At 47.1% G+C, this 24,428-nt stretch overlaps 2 protein-coding genes across 3 annotated transcripts in view; one reads left to right on the plus strand and one right to left on the minus strand.

Annotated features, from left to right (window-relative positions):
• Window positions 1-10,388: 10,388 nt before the first annotated feature.
• On the minus strand, window positions 10,389-12,120 carry NKX1-2 (NK1 homeobox 2). Its single transcript, XM_068397464.1, has 2 exons — window positions 11,889-12,120; window positions 10,389-10,924 (listed from the first exon to the last, which is right to left on the minus strand). The coding sequence occupies exons 1-2, from the start codon at window positions 12,118-12,120 to the stop codon at window positions 10,389-10,391; spliced, it is 768 nt and encodes a 255-aa protein (XP_068253565.1).
• Window positions 12,121-15,748: 3,628 nt separating this feature from the next.
• LHPP (phospholysine phosphohistidine inorganic pyrophosphate phosphatase) overlaps window positions 15,749-24,428 on the plus strand; it is an 87,944-nt gene continuing 79,264 nt past the window's right edge. For both annotated transcript variants that reach the window (XM_068399187.1, XM_068399188.1), the window contains exon 1: window positions 15,749-15,869. In XM_068399187.1, coding sequence (XP_068255288.1) covers window positions 15,754-15,869 — 116 coding nt within the window. In that variant the 5' untranslated portion in view covers window positions 15,749-15,753. The remainder of the gene's footprint in view (window positions 15,870-24,428) is intronic.

The raw sequence follows: 24,428 nt of genomic DNA on the forward strand, positions 1-24,428 counted from the left end.
CCATTGCCCTGACACCACCATGGCAACTAGACCATGGCACTAAGTGCCATGTCCAGGCTTTCCTTAAACACCTCCAGAGATGGTGACTCCACCACCTCCCTGGGCAGCCCCTTCCAATGGCTAATGACCCTTGCTGAGAAGAAATGCTTCCTAATGTCCAACTTGAACCTCCCGTGGCGAAGCTTGAGGCTGTGTCCTCTTGTCCTATCACTAGTTGTCGTTGCTCCCCTGGTATTTTAGGAGAAGTGCTGATGTGAGGGTAGGAGAAGCCAGTCCTGTCCACCCTTTCTCTTCACAAAAGCTGTGCATGAGCTTTTTCCTGATCTTTCTATACTTGATATGTAGCTTACAGAAAAAAAAAATAAAATATTAGTTAGGGATTCACTAAGTTTACTAATTCCTCATGGAGCTCCTGTGCCAACTGTTTTCTGCTTACATGTAGAATGCACCAACTTCCTCCACAGTTCCTCCAGCGTGGTACCACCCAGGAGCAGGGCTGCTGGTCTCCACCGATAACATGGCATTGACCAAGGCCTGGTCTTCACGCCCTGCTGCCTTTGGAGGGGGAGAGGTGTGCGGGGTGTGAGGTCTGCTGCAGGAGGGCCCGGCATGCTCTTACACGGAGTTTTTAGCTGGGAGCCAGCAGGTGAGCAGGGGCAGGCTGTAACTAGCCAGCACAACCTTGACCTTTCCCCAGGCTAAATTACACTTGGAGAGCATTTTGTAACCAGAAAATCTGGACGTTCACAAGGAACTGTGAGGTGTGTTTGATACATACATTCTAGTTTTAATCCAAATGAGAAACACTGAGACTATTTCACTTTTTATCTTACCCACCTGATTAGGGGGGAAAAAAACCCAAAAAACTCAGTCTTAGAAGCAATGACTTCTGGGTCCCTCTTGCTTTTTGTTCGTAAATTGTCGACAAGTTTATCAACGCTGGAAAAGAGTTTATTTTTTCCACAAGGAAACATGGTATCCTAGATGGACAGTACAGAGAATTTGCCTATCTTCCCCACACTAAAGCAACCCTACATTTGAAAATATTCCTGAATCTTGTCATATCTTCTAACCAAATTGCTCAGACCTTGGATTTCAAGGTGCATATGCACTTGGAGAACAACACCCTCAGAGAAAATTTTCCCAGTGTGCAGTCAGCTTGATGCAGCGAGGGTTGGGAGTAGAACAAACAATACTGTGCTCTTTAAAAGTACACATACAGTTAAGCTCAATTTGCTAAAATATTATGTCTCATACTAGTGTAATTCTGCCAATGAATAGTGCCCTACATCTGCTGCCAAAGTTTAATGCATAAAGCACCGAAAGCTTGCGCCTTAGGTGCTGAATTGCAAAACACATTTCACAGTCATGTGTCGAAGGAATACATGGTTGTACTGTGCCAAATTTCCTAAGTCCAGAAGCAGTTATTATCTAGGAGCTACTGAAACCCCTTTATTTCTAGTTAAAAGTATGATTTCTTTGTGAAACACCTAAAATTTTAAGGCTGAAAATAAGCAATGACCCATCTGTTTTGAGTGTTATACGTGGTCCCAGTTCATCCCTGGTGTAAGAAAGATAAAAATGCATGATTCTGTTTGTTAAGACATTCACGTGTCTTAAATAGCCTGGATGGACACGGGCCAGGGTTTGCAATCTGTGAGATCGATGGGATTTTCCTGGGTAAGAAATGCAGGCTTAAGCCTCCTATTTAAAAAAAAAAAAAGTGGTACTTCATTAGCATGGTAGATAGCTTATCAGTTTGCTGAAGTCATGCTAATGATGTCTTCTACCTATTTAGCCACAAAAATAAGATACTGGGAGCAAGATTCTTTTCACCTTTCATAGACTGAATTCTCACTCAACTCAAAAGCAGCCTTTTACCTGCCTTTAAACGCTGTTTTTCTCAAGGACACTTCCAATTGTTTTAGATTCATCCAGCCATGTATTTTTCAGAGGAAGCAGAAAAAGATAGAAAGGACAGAAGTTGTCCAAAGGATTAAATAGCACATATCCTATGAGGAAAATACACATCTGAAAAATTAAAGGATGCAAACTGAAGGCAACCGAGATCAATTGCTGAAGTGCTGAATCTTGGGTACCAGCTCTGCCATACAGAGCTAGAGCCATACTGCCCTGAGAGGTGATTTCAGAAGCCAGGCAAACAGCGATCACATACCCAAGTAAACAAACACTGCAGATTTGTGTCTGAAATGCAGAGTTTCAAAAACAAACACACACACAAACAAACAAATAACCCTCAAGCAAGAAAGGACTTGCTTTCTTTTGGGTTCTGCAAGGCCTGAAAGAAGAAGAAAAAAGGTTTATGTGCTGAAATACAGATATAATATGAACTGTACAGATGCTTCATGTAAATGTAGCAAATAAAAATGTACTTTTTAAAGCTGGTGTAGACTGTTTCTGAGATTAAAAAATTGCAAGTGTGAAATAACTCTCAACTGGAGTGTAGTTATTCAACACTTGAGAGAGAGTGACTTCAAAGCCCTACTTAATGTAAGCTTGATCACAGTTTTATATAGGATCGGTGTAGTCCTGTTGTGGCTCGCTTTCCTTCCTCCTTTGTTTTTGGCACGTATAATCAAGACACAGAAAATACCCACTTTCCTTCTTTAAATGCTGTCAAGTTGGAATTTTAAATTGTTCACATTGTGCACAGTGGCAGGCATTACTGTAGATCTTGAAGCAGTTGCCCTCAGCTAGATATGGTATTTTCTGTGATTTAAAAAAGGAAAGCAGAAGCTTAATGTGTACTATTTAGTTACCTGTAGATACCTAAAAGACTCCACATGACAGTAACCAAACATGAGAAACAGAAGACATGAAATTTTCACATTTTACAGTAATTTGCCCTGCAGAAAAGAAGAAAATCTTGACCTACTTGAAGAAAGAGGGTTATTATATTCATTCTGTTTATCCAGAAAATACAGTGTGACATGTAAGTAAACCATAAAGTTATAAGAAAGAACAAGTTAAGTCATGCCAGTTGTTAGGAGTAATTCTACAGCTCACTCTCTGGCAGAAATTCTCATTGAAGTCGTCGGGAATTAGGCATGTGAAGAGACTGAGGAACTGCATCCCAGTTATTGTGGTTATTTAGAGGTAGGGCCAGTACAAGGGAATTAGTCTTAGCCTCCTTAGTCGGTACGGCTGCACAGGCCCAACGTGCTCCCGGGATTAACGTGCTGCTCGGGGGAGCTGCTGAAGGCAAGTGCAGTGGCAGGGCTGCAGTACCTTGCTGGAGTTTACCAGTGTCTGAGGTTTGCTGCAGTAAGTGTCCAAAGTACCTCAACAGCAGATGTTTAGGCATGCGGCACCAGTGATCCATTCTTCGATGGTGTGGTAGTTTCTTACTCAGCTCAGAGGAAGAGTTCCTCACCTCAGAGGGAGAGCCAGACCAGTTGGATACAGAGTTCATCCAAGTCATGGAGCTCAAGCTGCAAGTTCATAACTAGCTAAACCCAATACAAGTCTACAGTGCTGGCAGAAAGACAGTCCCATCCCTTTTCCTATCTCTTCGAGAGCCCCAAGGATAGTCTTCACCCTTTCTCCTCTTGTTGAAACTGTGTTGCAACTCAGCAAAAAAAAATTACGGTTCACAGAATCCACAGGACCCTGATAACTGGCATTTTCTAGCATAAAAATCAGAAATGGTGAAATAAAATCCAAAGAAAATCGGAGTGAGACTAAGTCAGTTTGAATTTCAGGCTTGCAAGTGCCTCATACGTGAGCTTGCTTCTTCCTTGTACAAATGGGGTTTGATTTGGATCCTGCAGACCTTCTGCTTACTAACTTCCATTCTTCATTCTTGGATTTTATCAGGACCATGATTTCTGGAAAAGACTATGGCTTTACCTGCTCTCCAGACCTTCAAAATCTGACCCAGATGGCAACTATAACTGTCATGAGAGCACATGGAAAATGAACATGAATACCTCTAACTGTGTAATAAGTATAAATATCTTGTCAATTTGGTTAATCTCAGGACTGAGCACTGAACATCTGGATACACTTTATCTCAGGAGCTGGGAAACTCTGCTCAAAATTCTGCCACGGCACATCCCCGCCGGCCCTGCTGTTCGAGTGTTTGACATTGCTGCAACAAAGATTGCTAATCTTGCTAAACGATGAGCACTCATCTGCTCAGGGCTACTGTAGTCTGAAACTGAAGAACTTACATAATGCCTCCACCACATCAGACTTTGTCTTGGCATCATTGCAGTGAAAGATTAGCAAAGTAATCTATTGCATCATCTGCCACTTGTCATTACCTCGGGGTGGCATGCTGTCAGCTCCTGAACTTCCCCATTCAGGACTTCAGACTAGCCTTAGATTTTCTAGAATATCAGATAATTCAGAAAATTACAGGCTTTCTTGATACATGCTAAGACAACAGACTTGCTTTAAAATCCATTGCTTTAAAACAATTTCTTTCATAATTATTGTTTTCAAATATCACACAACTTGAGATATCAGAAATATGGCGAGCATATTGCCAAAAGGAAGTAAGATCTTCAGAAAGCAGAAAGATCTTGACAGAAATTACCTCCTCCTAAACTATCACATGGCTGTTCCTTAGAACAAAGCATTTAATCCATTCTTTTCTCTCTGTGGCTTGTTTATAATTTCTTCAAGCAAATGCTCTTCTGTAGTAATTTCAGTGAAATGCAGCATTTCTTGAATTCCCCGATACCTGTGACTTACACTGGAAGTCAATGGAAGGGACTGAATGATAAGAAAAGCTGTCAGTCTAAGGGCTACCCACAAACACTAAACAAGAGGTGTCAGCACGGGTACTGGATGTTGGGACATCATCACGGAACTGATCTAACCTGAGAGGACAAGGTTTCAACTCAGCTGACTCGCAATTTGTTATGTCAGGTGCTTAAAGATCCACAGACACAAAACCTGACATCTTTTAAGGTTCACATTTTGCAAAGTCTATGTATTGCTGTATATTCTCTCCTTTTAAAAAAAAAATTATGTTTAAGGCTTCTTTCTTTAAACAATAGCAGTAAAATAACTTCCATGATCAAAGCCACTATAACAAACCAGCATGTGTAGAAAGGAGTAAAATCTTTTATTTGTATTGATCTTGTACACAGATCTGGTATCTTTGAAGTATTTCAGTATGTCAGAGGCTGCTCGGTGAAAAAGCCTGACTCTTTACTGCTGAAATCCCTCTGCAGCGTTACGACGTGCCTAAGCCCCATGGAATGCCACATTTTTAATTACATTTTTCATGTGGCACTACACAGAACATAGAAAATGAGATGATCAGCTTGAGAAAGAAGCTAGCTTGGCATCTCTTCAGTGTTTGAATGGGAAAATGTAAGACAAATTAAGTTTAATATTTGTGCTACGGTAGTAAGCAAAGGTGATGTTGCTACAGGGTACGTGAATCACAGCAACCACAAAACAGCTCCTGTGAATAAAACGGCAAAGATGCCAACTAAGAGGCTAAGCAAACCTGTAACGTGCAGCTCGTAAATTAGTTGTACGCATCATTATCTTCCCAGAAACTTTTACTGAGTACACTACCAGAAACAGGGCCCAGAACATGAGTTTTCCGTGTCAAGAAAGTGCTGTAAAGATCTGTTCAAGGTGACTTCAGCTGATATGGGGTCATAATGGAAAACAAAAAATGTGTTCAGGTCTCGTGATGCAAGAACCCTATTATCAATTTTTCTTCAGGAGGATCTCACCCGCCAAATATTTTGCTAGACGTCTAGTCTGCCTGTGAGTTGTAAAGCTGATGAAAATCAGACTTTGATCTCATTCGTGAGCAGTATATGGGACCAAAGCAACGCTTCTCAATCATTCCTCAGTCACCTGACCACTTAGTGGGCTGATGAGGCATTTAATAGATCAGCTGTTATATTTTGTGAGGCCGTTGATAAACGCATGGGTACCTTGACTTTCATCGCTTTTCTGAACGTGGCACAGAAGTGGCAGATTGCCAAAGAGAGCATCGGCCCCGTTTTATGAGATGAGGCAAACAATAAAAAGACTCTTGCTGTTGGACCGAGTATACCAAGACTGGGTTTGCATATACCTGTTGTAATATGTGTGATGGAAAATGACGTAGGATTAGATAACTACATCTTTAAAAGGGACTCAACCTGCTTCGTGCATATCCTACAGAAAAGCCTCTGGCTGGAATCCAGCCCGCAGGAATGAATTTTGAAACATCTGTTACGTTTCCTACTGCAGATCTTCCTAGTCGACACCTTCAGTCATAAGCACAAGGAGTTAGTTTAGTCCTGCAATAGCTATCTGGAGCAGCTGATAAAGGGAACAGCCACGGCAAACCTCCATGTTTGCATCGCCAGTGCATCAGCCCGCATGCAGCACAGGTGGATGTGGGTGTGGGTGGTGAGAGGACATCTGCCAGAAGACATTGCTATGTACCTCTCAACATAAATACAACCTGTGCTGCCATCAGGAGGTGGGACCTACGGGTTCCACAGTGACAATAAAAATCAGGGGTCATGTTTCTTCTGAAGGAACTGTTTTGCCAGAAGCAGGAAACAGCAGAAGGCCCCTGAGCTCTCTATCTGCCTGCCCCTTGTCTTGGGCCATCCCTGCCTCTCTCTAAATGGTCCTACTGGATTTCAGTAAGGAAAATGTCCACCAGTGGAAACCAGGGGTTTCTACTCTCAGCTCAGGAACCTGTGTGTAGATAGCACAGAGCTTGTTACAGATGTTCTAGCAAATAATAATGGGGAGGGAAGGAGGAAATAGACTTTAGTTTAATTTTCCAGTCATGTATTACACAACAAATCATACTGGTTTTCTTAATGAGAAATGCTTGGTCACTGACATTTCAATAAATGTATTTTATCTGTTGTTCCTCAATGTATTTAATTGTTCAGTATATTCTTCAGACTTTGAAAATCCAACTGTACCAGTTTATTTGTTTGGGTTTTTTTTTAACACAGGTCTGAAAGTCTAGTTAAGTTGACATTTCTAACATTTCCCTAACTGTGATGTCCTGGTGTTCCCCCATGTCCTTCTTTCATTACCGGGCTAAATGAAGTTGATTTCCAAAGTGGGTCTTGGACCACTAATATCGCCTGTGCAGAGAGAAGGTATGAAACAAGAACTAAGTTTTTTGTCCAGCTTTCATGCTGTCCCATGAAGCACCAATTACTTGCCGTTGCTGGAGGAGAGATTTCAGGCCCCGTGCCCTAGCTGCTGTGTTACCTTCTGGAAGAGAAATGAAGAGAGTATATAAGCAAAGATCTACCTAGGCTTGCGTGACCCAGGAGTGACCATCGTTTGGGCAGTCTGGAACCCAGCTGTTGATGCCTGCTCACTGCAGATACTCTACTATCTTTCCTATTCCTCTGGAACATTTGAATTCAAAACTCTTTTAATTTAATATAAATGCATTTTTTTTCTTTTTACACATGGGGCTTACTTGTGATTCCCTTTAACATCTATATTCAACTGTGAGTAAAGTCAGTTTTTGTCTGTGCTTGAAAATATTTCACAAATCTCTATTCAGAATTGTTAGAGATGATGGATACTCAGTGGGGCATTTCCAAAAGTGCTAATAGCATAATCTGGACAATGCAGTGTTTGATGGCAATTGCCATTTCCAGGATTGCTTTGAATTACAGCTGTAATAAACGGCCAGCCACCACATCCCTAACTAGAAGCCAAAGAGATCACCTACTGGAGCAGCTGCACCCTCGACAAAGCAGGAGGGGAAGGGTCTGTCCAAAGTGCGTGGAAGCATTTAGGCAGAAAAGCTTTGGTGGCCTGGGATCAGTGCCGCAAAATCTGCAGTCCCATTGCTATGCATCACCCTTCTGGTGCTGCACAGAGGTGAAAGTCATGCAAAGTGGGAACCGTGGTGGTTATGTTCTCTGGAATTAATTGTAAACCTTTTTCATTAATCCAGGGCTGAAGAAGTGACTAAACAGTGTGGTGGAAAAGGGGCTGGCATTTCTGGCATTTCTTGACAGGAATCGAGTATTCAGATTTCCTATAAAGCTCACGTAGTTTTGCCAAAGGCAAAATTGCTGGTAAACCACAGAGCCTTGGCAAGGTTTATGAACAGCCAAACTGCATCTCAAAGGAGGAGACAATTTATACTATTGGCATTATTTTGATTCGTAACATTCCCTGGTTTTTGCTATGATTTACCCTTCGTAAGGAAAAGAACTAATCACATGACAAATGACAGGGCACAAGTCTTTTTTTCCCCCAGAGATTTCAGTACACTGCAGGTAACCAACTGTTTCATGCTCTGGGAACGTCTTAGAGTGACAGCCACATGAAACCACGACCGGCTTTTTGCATGTGCAGTGATTACAATCAGAAGTAGAAGGCCACAAACAGGTCAAGAGGATTTAGGTCTGGTTAGTCCTAACTTGAGGCAGGGAAAATGGACTAGACAAGCCTGCTAGAATACCTTTCTTTCTCTGTGGGGCTTGAGCTCTTAATTGACTTCAGGCAGCTAGAAGTGGTCAGCTGGTCGGTTAGCAGCATGGCACCCTGGTGGCTCAGACACCCGGGACTGCTGATTCAGTGGCCAGCAAACAAGGCAGCTCTGGATGTATGCTGAGCAGTTGTAATGACCCCGTCTCTTGTAACTCTAACTTAAGTCAAATTAAGAGTTAAAAAGTTACTTTAATTAACCTGCAAGTAAATACATTCGTGCAGTAGTTATGACTTCCAAAATCATGACCTGAGGCGAACTTCGTGTTTTGTTAATAGCTATGCAAATAATGGAGAAGACACAAAATACCTCCTCTCTGGTGTGGAAAGACAACTGTAGGCAATTTCAGGTAGCCTCCAGGGCACGGGCAGCAGCCGTTCCCCACGCCTGGCCTTGCAGGTCTCACACCTCTGCTCCCTGCCAAGCTGCAAGTCAGGAAGGTAATTTCTGTAAGAGAGGGGTGTCCCATGGAGCCCCTCCTCGCAGCCAGCCCGGAGGAGGTGGGGTACAGCAGTCGCCAACACGGAGCACTGCTGAGATCCACACCCCGCAGGGAAGCAGCCCAGGAAGCCAACACTGCTTCGGCAGAGTACGATTGAAAACAATTAAACACAGAATAATTTAAAAAACCTTTTTATTTAGACAAACACAAGAAGAGCTAGATAAGATTTATGAGTGAAGTTTTTTGGTTGGAGAGCCAATGTGGACTTTAAAGCATCGTAAGAGAACGAGGAGATACAGTCTTGAACAGCCTGTTGTAGTAATTTGTGAAACTGCATGAGACAGATTTTTTTTTTAAACCAATTACTTCCCGTCCGTTCAGGGATGGATAAGCCCCCAGCTAAAATTCCTTTTCATTCCGGTGCTTGTAACGATGAAGATGAAATGTGATTTTTCCTTTCTAACAAATGCTCCAAAAAGCAAAAAAAGAAAAAGCATGTGTTTGTTATGGAAAATAGGTCTCGGCATGCTGGAAATTCTGCGTTTTACTTATTTTCTACCACAAATGCCCCATTTTTAAAGAAATGAATAATGTAATCATTTTCTCTGATTTATGTTTTCTTTTCTGCCTCATTTGGCACTAATGCTGTGTTATTACAAGAACAACTGTTCTCTGCAAAAAGAATGATCTTTAGACGTCTCATCCAAAACCTTTGAAGTCACTGAGAAGGAACTGAAAAGAAAGGCAGAGATGCCGTGTGCATTAGCAGCGATTGAATACTGTCCCCACTGACCAGGCAGATTTTCTACTTATCGCCTGATGACACGGAGCTGCATTTTCCAACACCTTCTCAGACAGGAAGAAAAACTCTCTTCCAGGTAGGGTACCAAGTACACAGCGTGCAGTTTTCAGGTCAGAAGTCAGAAACGATAATAAACGTGGGTCAGGCAGGGCACAATCGAGTCCCACGAGCAAAAGCAGAGGCTGGGGTTGGACTCGATGATCTCCAGAGGTCCCTTCCAACCCCTAACATTCTATGATTTTGTGTCTTCACTGGCGAGCATCCCTGGGATTTGAAACAGCCGCGTGCACCGTCACCAGCACCAGGGTAACAGCAGTAGTGCCACAGCTCCCGAGCTCTCGAGGTTTGAGGCATGTGCTGGCAAGCCAAACGGCAACGAGGAGTGTTTTAAAAGGAACTTGGAGAAGAATCTTGAGGGAATTAGTGTCAGGCATGTGTAAAGAGGGTTACTGTTCCCATCTCCGAGGCCTGTAATTACATCTGAAACGTGCTAATAAGATCCAGTGGTTACAGTGAGTTTTTTTCCTCTTTGTCAAAGTATGTACCTTAAACATGCTGCTGGGACGGCTAGAAAAAAAAATCAACTTTCTCACACTTCCAATCGCCATGCGACCACCAGCAGTTGTGCCCCGCTTGGACAGAAGGGCCGGGGACCGCGTCCCGCCGCCCCTCCGCCCGCCTCAGAGGTGCGGGGCGTAGAAGGGGCCGAGGTACGCGGGGCTCAGGAAGGGCGAGAAGGGGCTGCCCAGCGGGAAGGGCCCGGCCGGCGGGACCAGGACGTTGGCGGCGGCGTAAGAAGGGAAAGTCTGGAGGGGCAGAGCGGGGCCCGGCGGGCTGGGGCTGCCGCCGCCCGCCGCCGCCGCGGGGGATGCGGCGGGGGCCGCCCCGTCGGCTCCCGGGTGCTGCTTCTTCCACTTGGTGCGTCGGTTCTGGAACCAGATCTTCACCTGCGTCTCGGTGAGGCTGAGCGAGAGCGCCAGGCTGAGGCGCTCGCACACCGACAGGTACCGCGTGGCTCGGAACTTGTTCTCCAGGGCCACCAGCTGCTCGTAGGTGAAGGCGGTCCGCGCCCGACGCGGTTTGCCGCACCCCGCCTCGGCCCGCCGCCGCCGGGCTCCCTCCGGGCGGGCGGCGGGCTGGCTCTCGTCCCCGGCGCCGGTGCCGTCCGCGGGCGGGCCCTCCTCGTCCTGCCCCGCCGCCTCGGGGAGCGCAGCATCTGCGGGGAGACGGCGGTGCGCGTCAGCGGGCGGCCGCGCACCCCCCCGCCGCCCCGAGCCCCGCGGCGAGCCGCCGGCCACCCCTCCAAACGCGGCTCTTCTTCTCCATCACCCCCCACACACACAACGTGAAATCGTTAAATTAAAATAAAGGGGAGGAAAAAAAAAACCCGCCCCTCCGCGCTCCCCGCTGTGCCGTCGGTTCTGGGGCGGTGGGGAGGGGTGGGCAGGCGTCGATATGGATTTCTTACCAATTAAAAAAGAAGTTATTAAAGTCCCCTTCTGAAGCGAAATAAATCCCCTCCCTCCTCCCCCCGTCCCCGCGCTAATGGAGTTTCAGATTTGCGAGGGCCAGATCGATAGATGTCATCTATTAAAGGTAAGTTTTAATCGAACAATATTAGGATCAGGCCGGGGGAAGGAGGTTTGAAGTGGGCACCTGCAAGCTGCGGGCAGGAGATAGGCGGGAGTCGGTAATAGGATATCGATCAACGGGAGCTGAGGCATCCTCCGGTGGGGACGGGCTGAGCAATTACCAGCCGACCGTCCCGCTGCCGGTCGCGGGGGGGGGCCCGGGCCGCCGACCCCTTCCGCCCCGGGGAAATGGGCGCCCGGGGGCCGCCGTGATGGGGGAAAACACCCCGTGCGGAGACCTGGCAAGAGCCGCGGGGCTTGGGGGGGAAGGAGGGGGCGGCTGCGCGCCCTGGGATGCCCCGTCCCCCTCGGGCGGCGGAGGATGCTCCGGGAGCCGGGGGACACACCGAGAACTTTTCCTTTTGCATTAATCCAGCCTTAAAATACAGCTCCAGCCCCCCTCGTCCCCCGCGCTGCCCGCTCCGTCCTCCTGCGGCAGCCCCGCCCGGGGAGCGCAGCCCCCGGGGCTCCTCGGAGGTCCCCGTCCGCCGCCGCCTCCACCTGCTCGCCCCGCCAGCGCCGGCCGGAGAAACTCGAGCGCGTTCCTACCATGTGCCTCTAGTTTATTCCTCTCGCTGCCGGGAGCAGCAGCGTCCTTTCCTACTTCAACTCTTCCCAAACTTTTCTCCCGCTCGCCCGGGCGGGGGCCGCTGCCCCAGCTCCCCGCGGCCGCTTCGCGTCTCCTGCTGAATTTCTGGGGATCCAGGATGTCTAAGATGGAGAAGGAGATTTTATGATGGATGGGGGCCGCCTTGGCCCCGCGCTCCGGGCATTCCGGCATTCCCCCCCTCACCCTCCGCGCTTCCCGGAGACCTGCTGGCTCCCAGCGCGGAGCCGGCGGAGGGCTGCGCCGGGCGCGGAGCCGGGCGCGGAGCCGGGCGCGGAGCCGGGCCGCCTCCCGAGCCGCACGCCTGGGCGCTGGCGGAGCGAGCGGCGCGGAGGAGGAGGAGGAGGGTCGGACGGGGAGGGCGGAGGGGCCGGCGGTGGGGTGGGGGCAGAGGAGGGGGCAGCGCAGCCATTGGCACGCCGCCCCCGCTCCCCCTCCCCGCCGCGCTGGCTCCGCGGGGGCGCAGCGGGCGCCTCCCTCCATCCCTCCGTCTCTCCGTCCCAACCTCCCGGCGACGGGGCTTCCCCGTTACCTGCCCCGGGTTGGGTGAGGGAATGCACAGCGAGGTGGCCCGGGGACAGCCAGGAGCCCTGGCACCAGACCCGGATCCTTCGCCGGTGCAGGGATGCTACTGCACATCTGCCCCCCCCCCCCCCCCCCCCCCCCAGCCCTCCGCGGACCTGCCTGCAGCACCCCTGGGTCGGTAGAGGTCCAGCGGGGTGAGTCTCGTGTCTCAGAGGGACCCAGGGAGGAGAGGACGGCTCCTGTACCCCTCTATTGCGCTGAGCAGGCTCCAGGCTTGAAGCATTGCCAGCAGCCACTGTCCAGATGTGGAACTACTGTGTGGTCCACAGGGAAAAATGAGCAGCTTCTCCATTTGGGTCAGCTTAGGGCCAGTCTGGTTTAGGCTCTGGGCCAAGGGCTGGCCCTAACTCACCCTTGGTGTTCACGCTATTCCCAGTTAACAGGCAGGGAAACTGAGGCACGCCGGTGCTGGGGGAGGACCTGCCCCACTGAGCAGCCCCCTGGCTATCCCTCCTTGCCTGGAGTGGAAACACTTTGTTGTCTGTTCATAGCTGGGACAGGGTAGGTGACAGCAGGTCAAGCCTCTCCACCCTGTACCAGTCCCAGGACCACGACCACTTCTGGACAGCCATGCTTATTAGAAACTTGCTATTTCTGTCTGTCTGTATCTGTTCGGGAGGATGCTTTCCCCTCTCCTTAGCGTTTCTGTGTTTTGTTTTTTCCGTGAATCAGGCCGAGGTGTAAACAAAGGGGCACCCTTCAGCGGGAGGAGGCCGGGGGGGGCAGCCCTCGGTGCGAACCTGCTACTCCTCCTGCTTTTATTCCTTGGAAGAGGTGCAGACCACAGCCCTCCTCCTCTGTACAGGTGTCTCAGCCGCAGCAGAACGGGGCTTTCTATTTGCCATCGTAAAGGCATAGGCCTTCAGATAACAGAAGAGCAAGAAGATGAGATGAAGAGGTGCAGGGCGATGTGATGGCAAGTAATTGTTATTGTTAATGATGTGGTGGCAGCATCCAAGAGTCCGTTTGGCACTGGCTTCTTGTATGGCATACATCAGACGGGTAGAAGGAGCTCTGTCCTCAACGTTTCACACACTAAAGCTACAGACCGATAGAGCTTAGTTTTGGGGATGCACCCTGCATGAAAATGAAGGTGGTGGTGAATTGGAAAACACTGCTGTGTGCTAGTTAAGTATTGCTTATGTATCTAAAGTTCCTTGAGGCACAGAAGAAGGAGAAGGAAGGAGAGAGGAGCGGTTGCAGGTGCTGGACAGCTTGTGTCAGAAGTGAGATGAAATAAAGAAAATGGATATGAAATCCTAATGCATGTCCTATTAAAGTTTTCAAAATGAGATTCATTCTGTGGCATAACACTAGTTTCAAACTACATGGAGAAATCACAGGTATTGTCATATGGTAAATTGGCGCATGGCTTCACTATTTTAAGAATGTTTGCAAACCTTGGAGATTTTTTGTGTTTGAAAGAAAAAAAGAAATCTAATCTGATATATGTGAGACCACAAACACTTCTGTTTGAGTTGTTGTGTCTGCAGGAGCTGAGAAGGTAAATGGTAGCGTTGGGATTAATTTGTGAGCTAGCAGACATCTTCAAATATCTTCAGTTTAACACATGCATGCACACCTACCTGCAAACATACATGCCCGTAGAGAGGCACACACGAAAAAGCACATGTTCATGGATTAGTTTTAGCAATCTGCTTGAAGTTGGTCCATTTCCCAGCGCAAGCATTAGAATTCAGCCCGAGTGCAGTCTTTAAATTGCTTTGATGCTAGGTGGGTTTCAACCCTGACCTGTCCTGACGGCAAGTGATGGCTGTAACAAGCTGCAGATCAATATTCATAGCGGGTGTCCTGGACTGATAACACTATCCAAGACAACGTTCACTATCGGTGGAGACAGCTGAGATATTGTGCCATTAGTGATGTTGTTTTAAATAACCTGATCCATTTCTGGGTCTATTTAATGAATTTCACAGTTTAGATATTATCTTTACAGAGAAGCCAGAGGCTATTCCAGAAGCAGTGATGCAAATCAATGCTGCCAAGGCTCCTCTGCTTTTCTTAAAACAAAGTGGACTATAATTCCACCGCAGCTCCTTATATATTCTGGGAGTAGTGGCACGCTATTGGTAGTATTAGCAATAAGGAAGTATTCGGACTTCATCGAGGGAGAAAACAATATTATCTGTAAAGCTGGAACACAGTTGATAAAATCTTATCTGGGTTTGTAAAACGCAGGGGATCAGTTCAGTTCTTTATATGACAAACAAGTGGTCTCTTCTTGGTTGTCTATATGAAGTGCTGGGCATGTACAAGGACATACCATCGAGGCAGGGCACGGCCCTGTCAGCATTTTGGCTGCGCTGATGCGGGTCTCGTCAGGCTCCTGCTGCTGTGTGGGTCAGCACCTTGGTCCCCAAGGGCCGAACCCTGTCCTGCTTCGGTTCCTACAGACCCGCAGAGGCATGCAGGGCGGTCGGTACAGGCTGTGGCGCGGGGTGCATGGCAAAGCCCAGCTCTGCAGCGGGCAGGCGAGCGGTGTGGGAGCCTGCCCTCGCACCGGTGGCCGTCCCGCCGTGCTCCCAAGGATGGAATCACATCAGGCTTGGCGTTGCTTCTGAAAAGCTTGACCCAAATCAAGGCCCGGGGTGCTCATGCGAAGGGTCTGAAGCCCTTCTGGGAATGACAAAAGCAGGATAAATTTTTAATTTTTACTTTTTTACACCAGTTCTCGCTTAGTGACATTTACTAGATGGTTTTTAAAAGAGAAAAACATTAATAATTCTAGCAAATATATCTCAATACACTTGTCAACAACACTTAAAACTTTCACTTTTGACAGCGCCTGACTCAGGTGACGTGCGTGTTTCAGAGGAAGGAGGTTTTTTCCCCAGGGACGCAATGTCTGAAGGAGTTTATGGTGAAGCAGGGAACGAGCCCAGGCGCTCGCTGACTCCCTGGCGCTGGTTTTTTATTGCCGGTGCATTGCCCCGGGGCTGTGGGCAGAGGCAGCACCGCGCAGCCCCCGCGGGGGCCGTGTTGGCGGGGGGACAGCAACGCTGGGCACTGCCGCGCTCCTGCCATCCCCTGGGAAAACCAACCTGCCTCAGGCGCTTAAAAAAAAACATTAATAAATGACAAGAGAGGCGGCGCGGGGCGGAAGGCCGCGCAAGGCCGCGCAAGGCTGCGCAGGGTTAAGGCCGCCCGCCCCGCACTACATCTCCCAGCAGCCCCCGCGGCGCGGCGGGGCCGGGGAGGGCGATGGCGGCCTGGGCGCGGGCGGTGCGCGGGCTGCTGCTGGATGTCAGCGGCGTCCTCTACGACAGCGGCGGCGACGGCGGGGCGCCCATCGCCGGCTCGGTGGAGGCCGTGCGCAGGTGGGTGCCGGGGGGGCTCGACGGAGCACGGCCCGGCCCGGGCCGCCCCGTTCGGGGAGGAGGCCGAGGCGGGGCCGGCGGCGTGCGGGGCTGCCCGGGGATGGGGCGGGGGTTCCCCAGAACGTGGCGGTGCGGGCTCGGTGCCCCAAAACGTGCCGTGTGAGTCTGGCCCCGGGCTTTGGCGTTACACCCGCAGGCGAGCGAGGATCGGGGTGTAAACCCACGCCGGCTGTGCACCCCCCGGTTTGCTGTGTGAAGTTGGACGGGACAGGACGGCAAACGGGAACGTTTTGGTTCACCTGGTGGTTTTGAGGCTTGTTTAAGCCGTGAGGGAGTCAAGTGAGTTTGCAGATCTGCTGTCCCTGGGCTGATGGGGAAAGGAGCCCGGAGCAGCACTGACAGATCACATCCCACTTGGTTTTGTATTTACTGTCGTCGTCGCACGTGTAGCAAGAGCAGGCGGGATATAGGAGGTCTGGTACGTTCCCCCAGTAATAATTTTTAAAATATTGCCTGCACTGGTGTGATGCTTCTGTAAATTAGTTAGCTTTGCTGTCAAATTAGCTGAACTTCTTGCAGAGAACTTGCACCCCTGCAGTTAATGATTGCCCAGCTTGTAAGTGACTCAAACGCAAAGTACTGTCGTGGGAAGTAACTTGCCGGTGCCCACAGGTAGTGAGTGAGCTCCCTCGCTTTGAGCTGGGTAATGTAATCCAGTTAACACAACCTAAGTAACCGCTGCTAAATAGTAATTTCATTTATTTAACTTAACTAACTTGAACTAGATTGACTTGCACGTGTGTCTGTATCAGCCCTGCTTGACCAAAGGAGCAGGATGGGGCTTGGGGAGAGCAATGGCCACGGCGTCGTCTTTGTTTAAAGACAGGTGTTGATTCATCCTGAAGGGAGGTTGTAGCACAGTGGGAGTCGGTCTCTTCTCCCAGGCAACTAGCGATAGGACAAGAGGACACAGCCTCAAGCTTCGCCAGGGGAGGTTCAGGTTGGACATTAGGAAGCATTTCTTCTCAGAAAGGGTCATTAGCCATTGGAAGGGGCTGCCCAGGGAGGTGGTGGAGTCACCATCTCTGGAGGGGTTTAAGAAAAGCCTGGACATGGCACTTAGTGCCCTGGTCTAGTTGCCATGGTGGTGTCAGGGCAATGGTTGGACTCGATGATCCCAGAGGTCTCTTCCAAACTGATTGATTCTGTGATTCTGTGATTCATGGGTCTATCCCACTGGAGGAGGTCGTGGGTTTCCAGAAGAGCCTTTTGGCTCTACGTGATGTTTCACTAGCCTGCTGCAGAAAATCCAGATCAGTTTCGCATGGCAAGTGACAGCCTGCTTGGCGAGCACCTCTGTGGCTTCTGTCCACCGGGGCCACCCAGCATGGACACACTTGTGGCGAGTGCCTTATCGAGAAGGGAAATATGCAGGAAGAAATATTGAAATCACTAAAATTAATCATAAGAGTTTAGTTAAATGTATGCCTAAATGTTGATGGAACCACCATGGAAAAGGCAGGACTGGAGAAGACACAGATGCACTGGTAATAAAAGAAGCCTTTGCTGATTTTTTTGTTGTTTTTTTTTTTAATTATATCTTTGTTCATATTTCTTGAAATACACATTGCAGGCACATAAGTGTCATCGGATGAATCTTCTGTTTTCATCTACAGGATCAAAGGTTCCAGTGCTGTCAGAAAGCAGCATTTGAAGCAAGTTTGAGCTGTATTGAGGCTCTTGGCCTGTTTGTGGTGCACACCTGGCCAGAGGGAGCTGCGGGTGCCAGGATGGCTGACGGGAGAGCAGCGCTCCAAGGGAATTTGGTGAAGTTAGGCAGAGGGAAAAGTTGCTTTCATAAAGACATCGTATTGACATCCCATGGCACGTGGGTTTTCCAAGGGGTCACATATGACTTCGTTTGTTTTCCTCCATGTCCCCTTTACACAATATTTCAGTGTGGTTTCAGTTCTCGTGCGTTTCTGTATCTATGCTACAGGCTCAGGGTTCGAGAGAGACCCTAAGAGATAAGGCTTGTAGCAAAATTAAAGCATTTGTTTTCTTCCCCTGGGTGTGTAGAGCAGCCTGTTTTCTGGCTGCAAAGGAAACAACAGTAAAACTCTGGCCTTGGGCTAAATGTAAGATATTATGGGCTTTCTCTTGAAATACTGAAAATGTCTGTGGGGCTTCATGCATGAGGCTTGTTTCCTAGGGAGTGCGTTGGGAACATGATGGTTGTTTTTAGCATGTGTGGGCCATGAGGAGTTTCATGTCTATGAGCAATGGAGAAGCGGTGGTCATAGCTGTGGAAACTGGGGACAGCAGAAGTGAGCGTGGAAAAGTGCCAGGAAGGTTGAAAACCGAAACATCTTGTTCAGGTCATTCAATGTAAGTGGTTAAGAATAATCATTTTCCTTGGGTAAAGTCAAGTAAGCCTTATTTGTCTGCGTATTAGGTTGGTAATTGTTCTAGCTCATACCATTTAAAATCTTTATTGACTCATTATCCTATTGCCAGTTGGTCATTAATATTTGTGTCTGCGTCAGAGTACAGCTCGGTGGTTTCAAGCAGATGGATTAAAGCTAAAAGCGGCTCCTTTTTTAATTAATTCATTTTTGCACCAATTAAAGAGTCATAATTGCAGATAGCTAGGAACTTTATAACTAATTCAAATTGATATGATCATTTGCTAAAAGAGATGTCTAAAATCTCTTAGTGCATATATATGTCCAAAAGGAGTCTTAACTACCGTTTTGATAATTCATACTAGAGGTATGACTCTCATAATATGACAGCTGACCTATTCTCTTCAGATTGTCTTGCTACATCATCTCTCACACCATTACAGCAATTAACGTCGTGTAACAACATATAGTACACACCAATAAAAATCCTAAGTAAACATTTTCATTTACTGTTGGTTTCATGTGACTGAAGCCATTTCGACTCCTCTAAAACTATTTTTGCTGAATTATTTTTCTTGTTTTCAGCCAAATTCTGCTATGGAGTATTTGAGTTAGTATTTGAGAGAGCAGCAATGTAATTTCTGCCAGCAGAATTCAGCCCATTTTGTTTTTATGGTGGCTTCAGGGGGCTGGTTCTCTCTTGTTTGTTTTCAGCTGGCAGTACAGTCAGATGGAGCAGAAAAATCACCAAAGCAGCTGATGGACACTGAAACATCCTGACCAACATGACATTCAGTAACACACTTCCCCGTGCTGTAAAGACCCTCCTGAGGAAAGCGTCAGTAGTTGCTCTCCCAGTTGGTATAACTTGTGATGAAGCACTACGTGTTACAACTGGGAATGCTTTATTTATTGCTAATGTACCTGCATCTCTGGTAAATTTTACCTGTGAAATATCTTAGGATTCTGTATGCACTGAAAGGGAACTGGTGAATTGGAGCCTGAAAGGATGAACCACAGAAGTATTTGTTGTATAGAGCAGACCTCCTTCTGCGCTCGAGTAGTGAAAAGGTGAATCCAGATCCTTCTTGTTACTCGGATGCACTATGGCAGAAGGCACCCGTGTGCCGAAGGGCATTGGCACCCCTGGTTTAACCCAGAAGAAAGGGTGCCAGGAGTGTCATTAAACCCATTGGGGCTGTTACTGTTAACTTTAGGTGGGGATGTTGGAGTGGTGGATGACTAGAAGATCCAAAAGCAGCTTGATAAGAGAATTTGGCCCTTTAAAACTTACAACCCATAATGTGTCTTGATTGTTTAGTTTACTGTGGCGTACATTTGTTGTTGCTTAAAAAAAATCCTTATAACAGAGTTAAATAAAACACATTTCTTCAGAGTGTGTCTGGTTAACTGGCAGATGTTGTGGAGCAGATCAGATAGCCCATGGACAAGATCAGAAAGCCCATCGGTGACTTAAAGGCTTCTTCTGGAGCGAGTCTTAACAGTGCCTCTGTGCTGTGCTGTGATTGTCTTAATTGATTTACACAGCATTGACATGAGATGAGCTATTCACTTTTTATCTTACAAATAGCAGGGAGCTGGTCTCTTACAAGACAGAAGGTGGTTAAACATCTATAAAAGATGCTCGGCCTGGGCTCTGTTATTTGCATTTACAGCTGTGTGCTGATAGCGTGCCCATTAGCATATCCATATGAAAAGCACACAGTAGTTGGACATTTACAACATCCTGTTGTTTGGCCAGTATAGCGCATCTGTTAGCACAACTTTCTACAGAGCCCTTTAAAAGAGCAACGGAAATCTGGGGAGCAGGGAGGCTGTGGAGCAGCTGGACAGTCGTGTTAAAATAAAATACCTGGAGAGTCTAACAAGGCAAAGATTGCGAGGAGAACAAGCGGAACTGGAACCGTAAAGCAATTCAGCGTGCGGGGGTTCGGCTGGGACAGTTGTGAGCTTACAAAGAGCCGTCTGAAAGTGTGCGTGCGCCAAGGAGTAGGAAACCTTTGTTGTAACCTGCCCTTTCTGAAGCAGCAGAGACACAAAATGATGAAGCAGTTCTGTATAGTCGTGTAGCTGTTCACTGGCAGAGCCAGAAGGAGATCCAGGAATTGATCCTCGGTGGGTGTGGAGTTGTCGCAGCTCCACTCTAGTCTGTAACATTAGTTATGGCCTCAGTTTTCTGAGAGCAATGGACCTTCCTAACCCATATTTGCTTTCCTAATCAGCAATGTTCGTTATTATTTTAAAAAGGTCTGTGTCCCTGAAGTTGTGGGTACTCCAAGTGCTGTCTGCACAAATGGCATGAGTAAGTGCTTACGCTTGCGGAGTTTAAACATCATTAACCTTTGGGACCTTGAGCTACTTACTGTCCATCGGCACGATTATGTGCTGTACAAATATTTAACAATAAAGAATAATAGAAGATACCGCAGTGATACCTGGTACCTAACGGTACTTATTCATCCCCTACCTTGTATAAATACTGATAAATCCTTGAAGTGGATGAGCAGCACCCTGCCTCGTGCTGCGCTTTAGAACTTGAGACTTGTCTCACTTTACCGCTGCGGTAGTAATTTTTTTTTCCCCGTCTTTCATGTTTGGTGGACTCAGTCTGGAGCCTTAGAATGGAGTCTGGTTCTGTGCATATCCTCAGCAGGATCGCCGTGCAGATTCCATGCTGTCTTTGCGAGTGATGCGCTGGAAGTAGCTGTCGATTGCTTCCAGATTAAAATCGCACTGCGTTTGTTGGAACGCTGCTTGGTCTTTGAGCTATTGCAATTAAATAGTATGGTACTTTCTAAACTAGGTAAGCAGAGCATGTGAGAGTGAATTCTTTCTCTATAAAACAGGATAAATGAAACCTTTTGGCAATTTACGAGAAACAGAATTCATTATTTACAAACAGGTGCTGTTTGTATACAAAGTAAGAATTCAACAATGACAAAGATAACTTGGTTTTGACTGAAATTTTAATGGAATAATGAACAGATTCAGAGGCAAAAAACCCCAGCTGAGCACAGAATGAAAGCTATTTGAGTGTGATTCATTATACTGTCCATAAAAAATATTTGGTTAATGCAAATAAATATATTCCAGACCTGTTCATGCTAATTGAATTCCCAAAGTTCAGATTTTTTTCTTGACAGCTCCAAAGTGGAGAGTTACCAAGTATTTAAAGTCTACCAGAGTTTACTTTTGTTGCAAAATACACCCGTATGTTTGAATTGTACTCAATGTTGTGTTGCTGCGGTGTAACAGGCAGCCACTACAAGATGAGGTGAGAAGCCCTGATTCAGTTCCTGCAGTGTGGTTAGAGTCTGGGACTGCTACGTGTAATACTTTAATCTAATTTGGTAATCTGCAGCGATTAAATGCATCTCGTTACTGAACAGAACGGACCAGAAAGATTTTTCTGATATTCTGCTTTGTGCTTCCTTTCTGCAGATTCACTTCAAAAGCTTGTATTATTTTTATTAAATACTTAATTCTAGATTTCACTGTTGTGGCATATTGTTGTCTGCAAATCTGTTTTCTACCCTTTTGTTCAGGCAGGTGGAATATGATTTATGGTATCAGGTAATTTGTTCAGTATTTCTGGTATCCAGCTGTGTTTGGTGCATCAGAGAAAGCCAGCCTTTGCAGGGAATTCAGGACAAGACAAACTTTGTTTTGATGGACTACTTCCAGTATTTGTTTCTACCTCTGAAAAATTCTGGATGATTGAAATACCTAAATAAAGGCGTTGGTAGGTTTTTAAAGTTTACTTTAAACTACAATTTAGTAATTTTTCAGTTTTTGCTGTCAAACAGTGTCTCGAAGTGGTGTTTCCAGAGTCTTTAGTTTTATAACGGTACCCTTTCTTGTTTCACCCTTGCCCACCCTTAAATAACATTGGCCTCTTTTCTTCTGGCTCCTTCATATGTGCCTATTAATCTGCCTTCGTTCCTGCTCAAAGGTAATGCCCTCCTATTTTTTAATCCCTTTTGCAATCCCTCCTTTGGATTCCTTCCAAATTATCCGCTTCTATATATAGAGAGAGGTGAGCCATATGGGTCTGGAGAGGAAATTGTGCTCGTGAGATAGCAGATGTAGAGATGAGTTTCAGACACAAGAATGCAAGGGGGAGCAGGGCCAAAAAGCGCCGTACGTAAGGATTTGTCGGGCCAGCCTTGCTATGTGGAGCAGAAAGCTGGACCACCAGAGAACGGGAGTTTTAATGAGCTCGGCTGTACTCAGGACCAATGACAGGACATCAGTGAACGGAAACAGCAGGAGATCAGGGGACAAAAGGAGCATCAGGGATGCGACAGCAAGACTTAAGCAGTTTGCACATACTGTGAGGATGGCAGAAATCAGAGGAACGGAAAGGTTTGGGCACAGGGATACGGAAGGAACAATCAGAAAGCAAGCCAAGGTCGCTGTGCCACAGGAGCGTGCGTGGGGTTTCACCCACCGTCTGCTGATCTCATCGTACCCGCCGAGCAAAACGCTGGGAATTTCAGTGTTTCTGTGGAACTGGGAGAGGCTTGTGCTGTAAAAGCTGCCCAAACGAACTAAGGATGGATGAGGGCTTTTGTGGTCGGCCTCCTTCAGGCTTTTGAAATAATGATTTTGCTTGGTGTTATTTCAGAAGCTGAAATTTAAGATGGTAAATGCTTGCCGCTGAAATAGCCACTGAAATAGCATGGATGCAGATTCGCAGAGAAAGTATAATACATTCTTGCCACAAATGCACTTTTTTTAAGCAGAGGGCACATAAAGCAGAGTGAATGTACTCCCCCCACACAGGCGTTTCCACAGCTGGACCCCGGGAGGGGTTATCGCTTTCAGCCAGCGCTGAGCCAGAAAGCCCTTTTGCATCCTCTTCTCAGGTGTGTGTGCTGCTCCGGCAGCGGGAGGTTCTGGGAAAAGCCTGCAAGATCATGCATTAATTCATAGATGTAACATAATCTGACACTTCAAGAGGTAACCTGTGTATCACAGGGGCTACAAGAGGGTTTTTGCCCTCTGTGTGGAGCAGTGTGTGGCTTGCTGGGTGGATTACAACAGGCAGGCTTTTGTGGTCAATGGAATAACGTCCCATCGCCTGCTAGTCAGCAGTACCTGAAGGCACAGAAGATTTTGATACCTCCCTTTGTCCTGATCACACCATTTTGTAGTCTGGGTGAGATTTTTTTACCCACTGTTATGCAGACTGTTGAGGACTAGTACTGATCTCTTGTTACAAAACCTATTTTAATTTGTGATTTTTAGATGCTGGCTAAAACCATATCATGCGCTGTGGTTCTCTGTCAGCCAGACAGGCTAAAGAAGTGATATAAATTTCTGCTTTTTTCAAACTCTTTCTTCTGTATTGACCTTGAAACTAAGCAAGTCATTTCTACTTTTGGCCATTATACTCGGTTTCATCTCCTCTTGACAGATTTTACCTGTAGCACCAGCACCCTGGCCCTTGCAGAGGGCAATAAGCAAACGTTAGCCCTGCCCAGGTAGAGGACGGCATTGCTGGGCAAGTCCTGGTTTTACTTTATTGTTTGGTCGCAGGTAGATAACTCTCTGGTACTGTTATTTCCCCGTGTTTCAGAGATTGTCTTGGAGTGCTGACAAGTTTACTCTGAAGCACAGTGGTATTCGTCAGCTGATGCAAAAGAATCAAATAGCGTAAGTGCTTAGCACGCTTTCTTTTCTTCTAAATGAAAAAACTACTCTGAAAAACCGAAAGCAGGATAAAAAGCCAGTTCTGGAAATCTCATAACCAGCGCTCTTCCAAACTCCTTTGAAGCTGGTGTTGGACAGTCGCCAAGCTCAGGCTTGTTGCCTCTTCCAGGGTTTCACTTTCTGCGCCCCTGCCCGTCTGTGCAGGACCTGCCGGCTACAGGCAGGACTCTCCTTCTGCTCCCCTGTTAGGAAAAACCTTCGCTGCAAAAGAGAGTGGTCAAAGATGGCAAGTCTGAAGTTTAGCCTTATACTGTGTCCTTAGTTGCTTCTGCCATGGGCAGGACAATGTGAATTTAAGAAGGAGTGATGGCTTCCAGCCTAGATTCCAGGGCTGTTTCTTTTCCTACTGGTGTCACAACCTTTGCATCATCTGAAAGAACATTCTTTGTTTTATGTGCCCAAATGCTGCCCGTAAAGG

The sequence above is a fragment of the Nyctibius grandis genome, chromosome 4 (genome assembly GCF_013368605.1).
Source record: "Nyctibius grandis isolate bNycGra1 chromosome 4, bNycGra1.pri, whole genome shotgun sequence".
NCBI classification, from domain to species: Eukaryota; Metazoa; Chordata; class Aves; order Nyctibiiformes; family Nyctibiidae; genus Nyctibius; species Nyctibius grandis.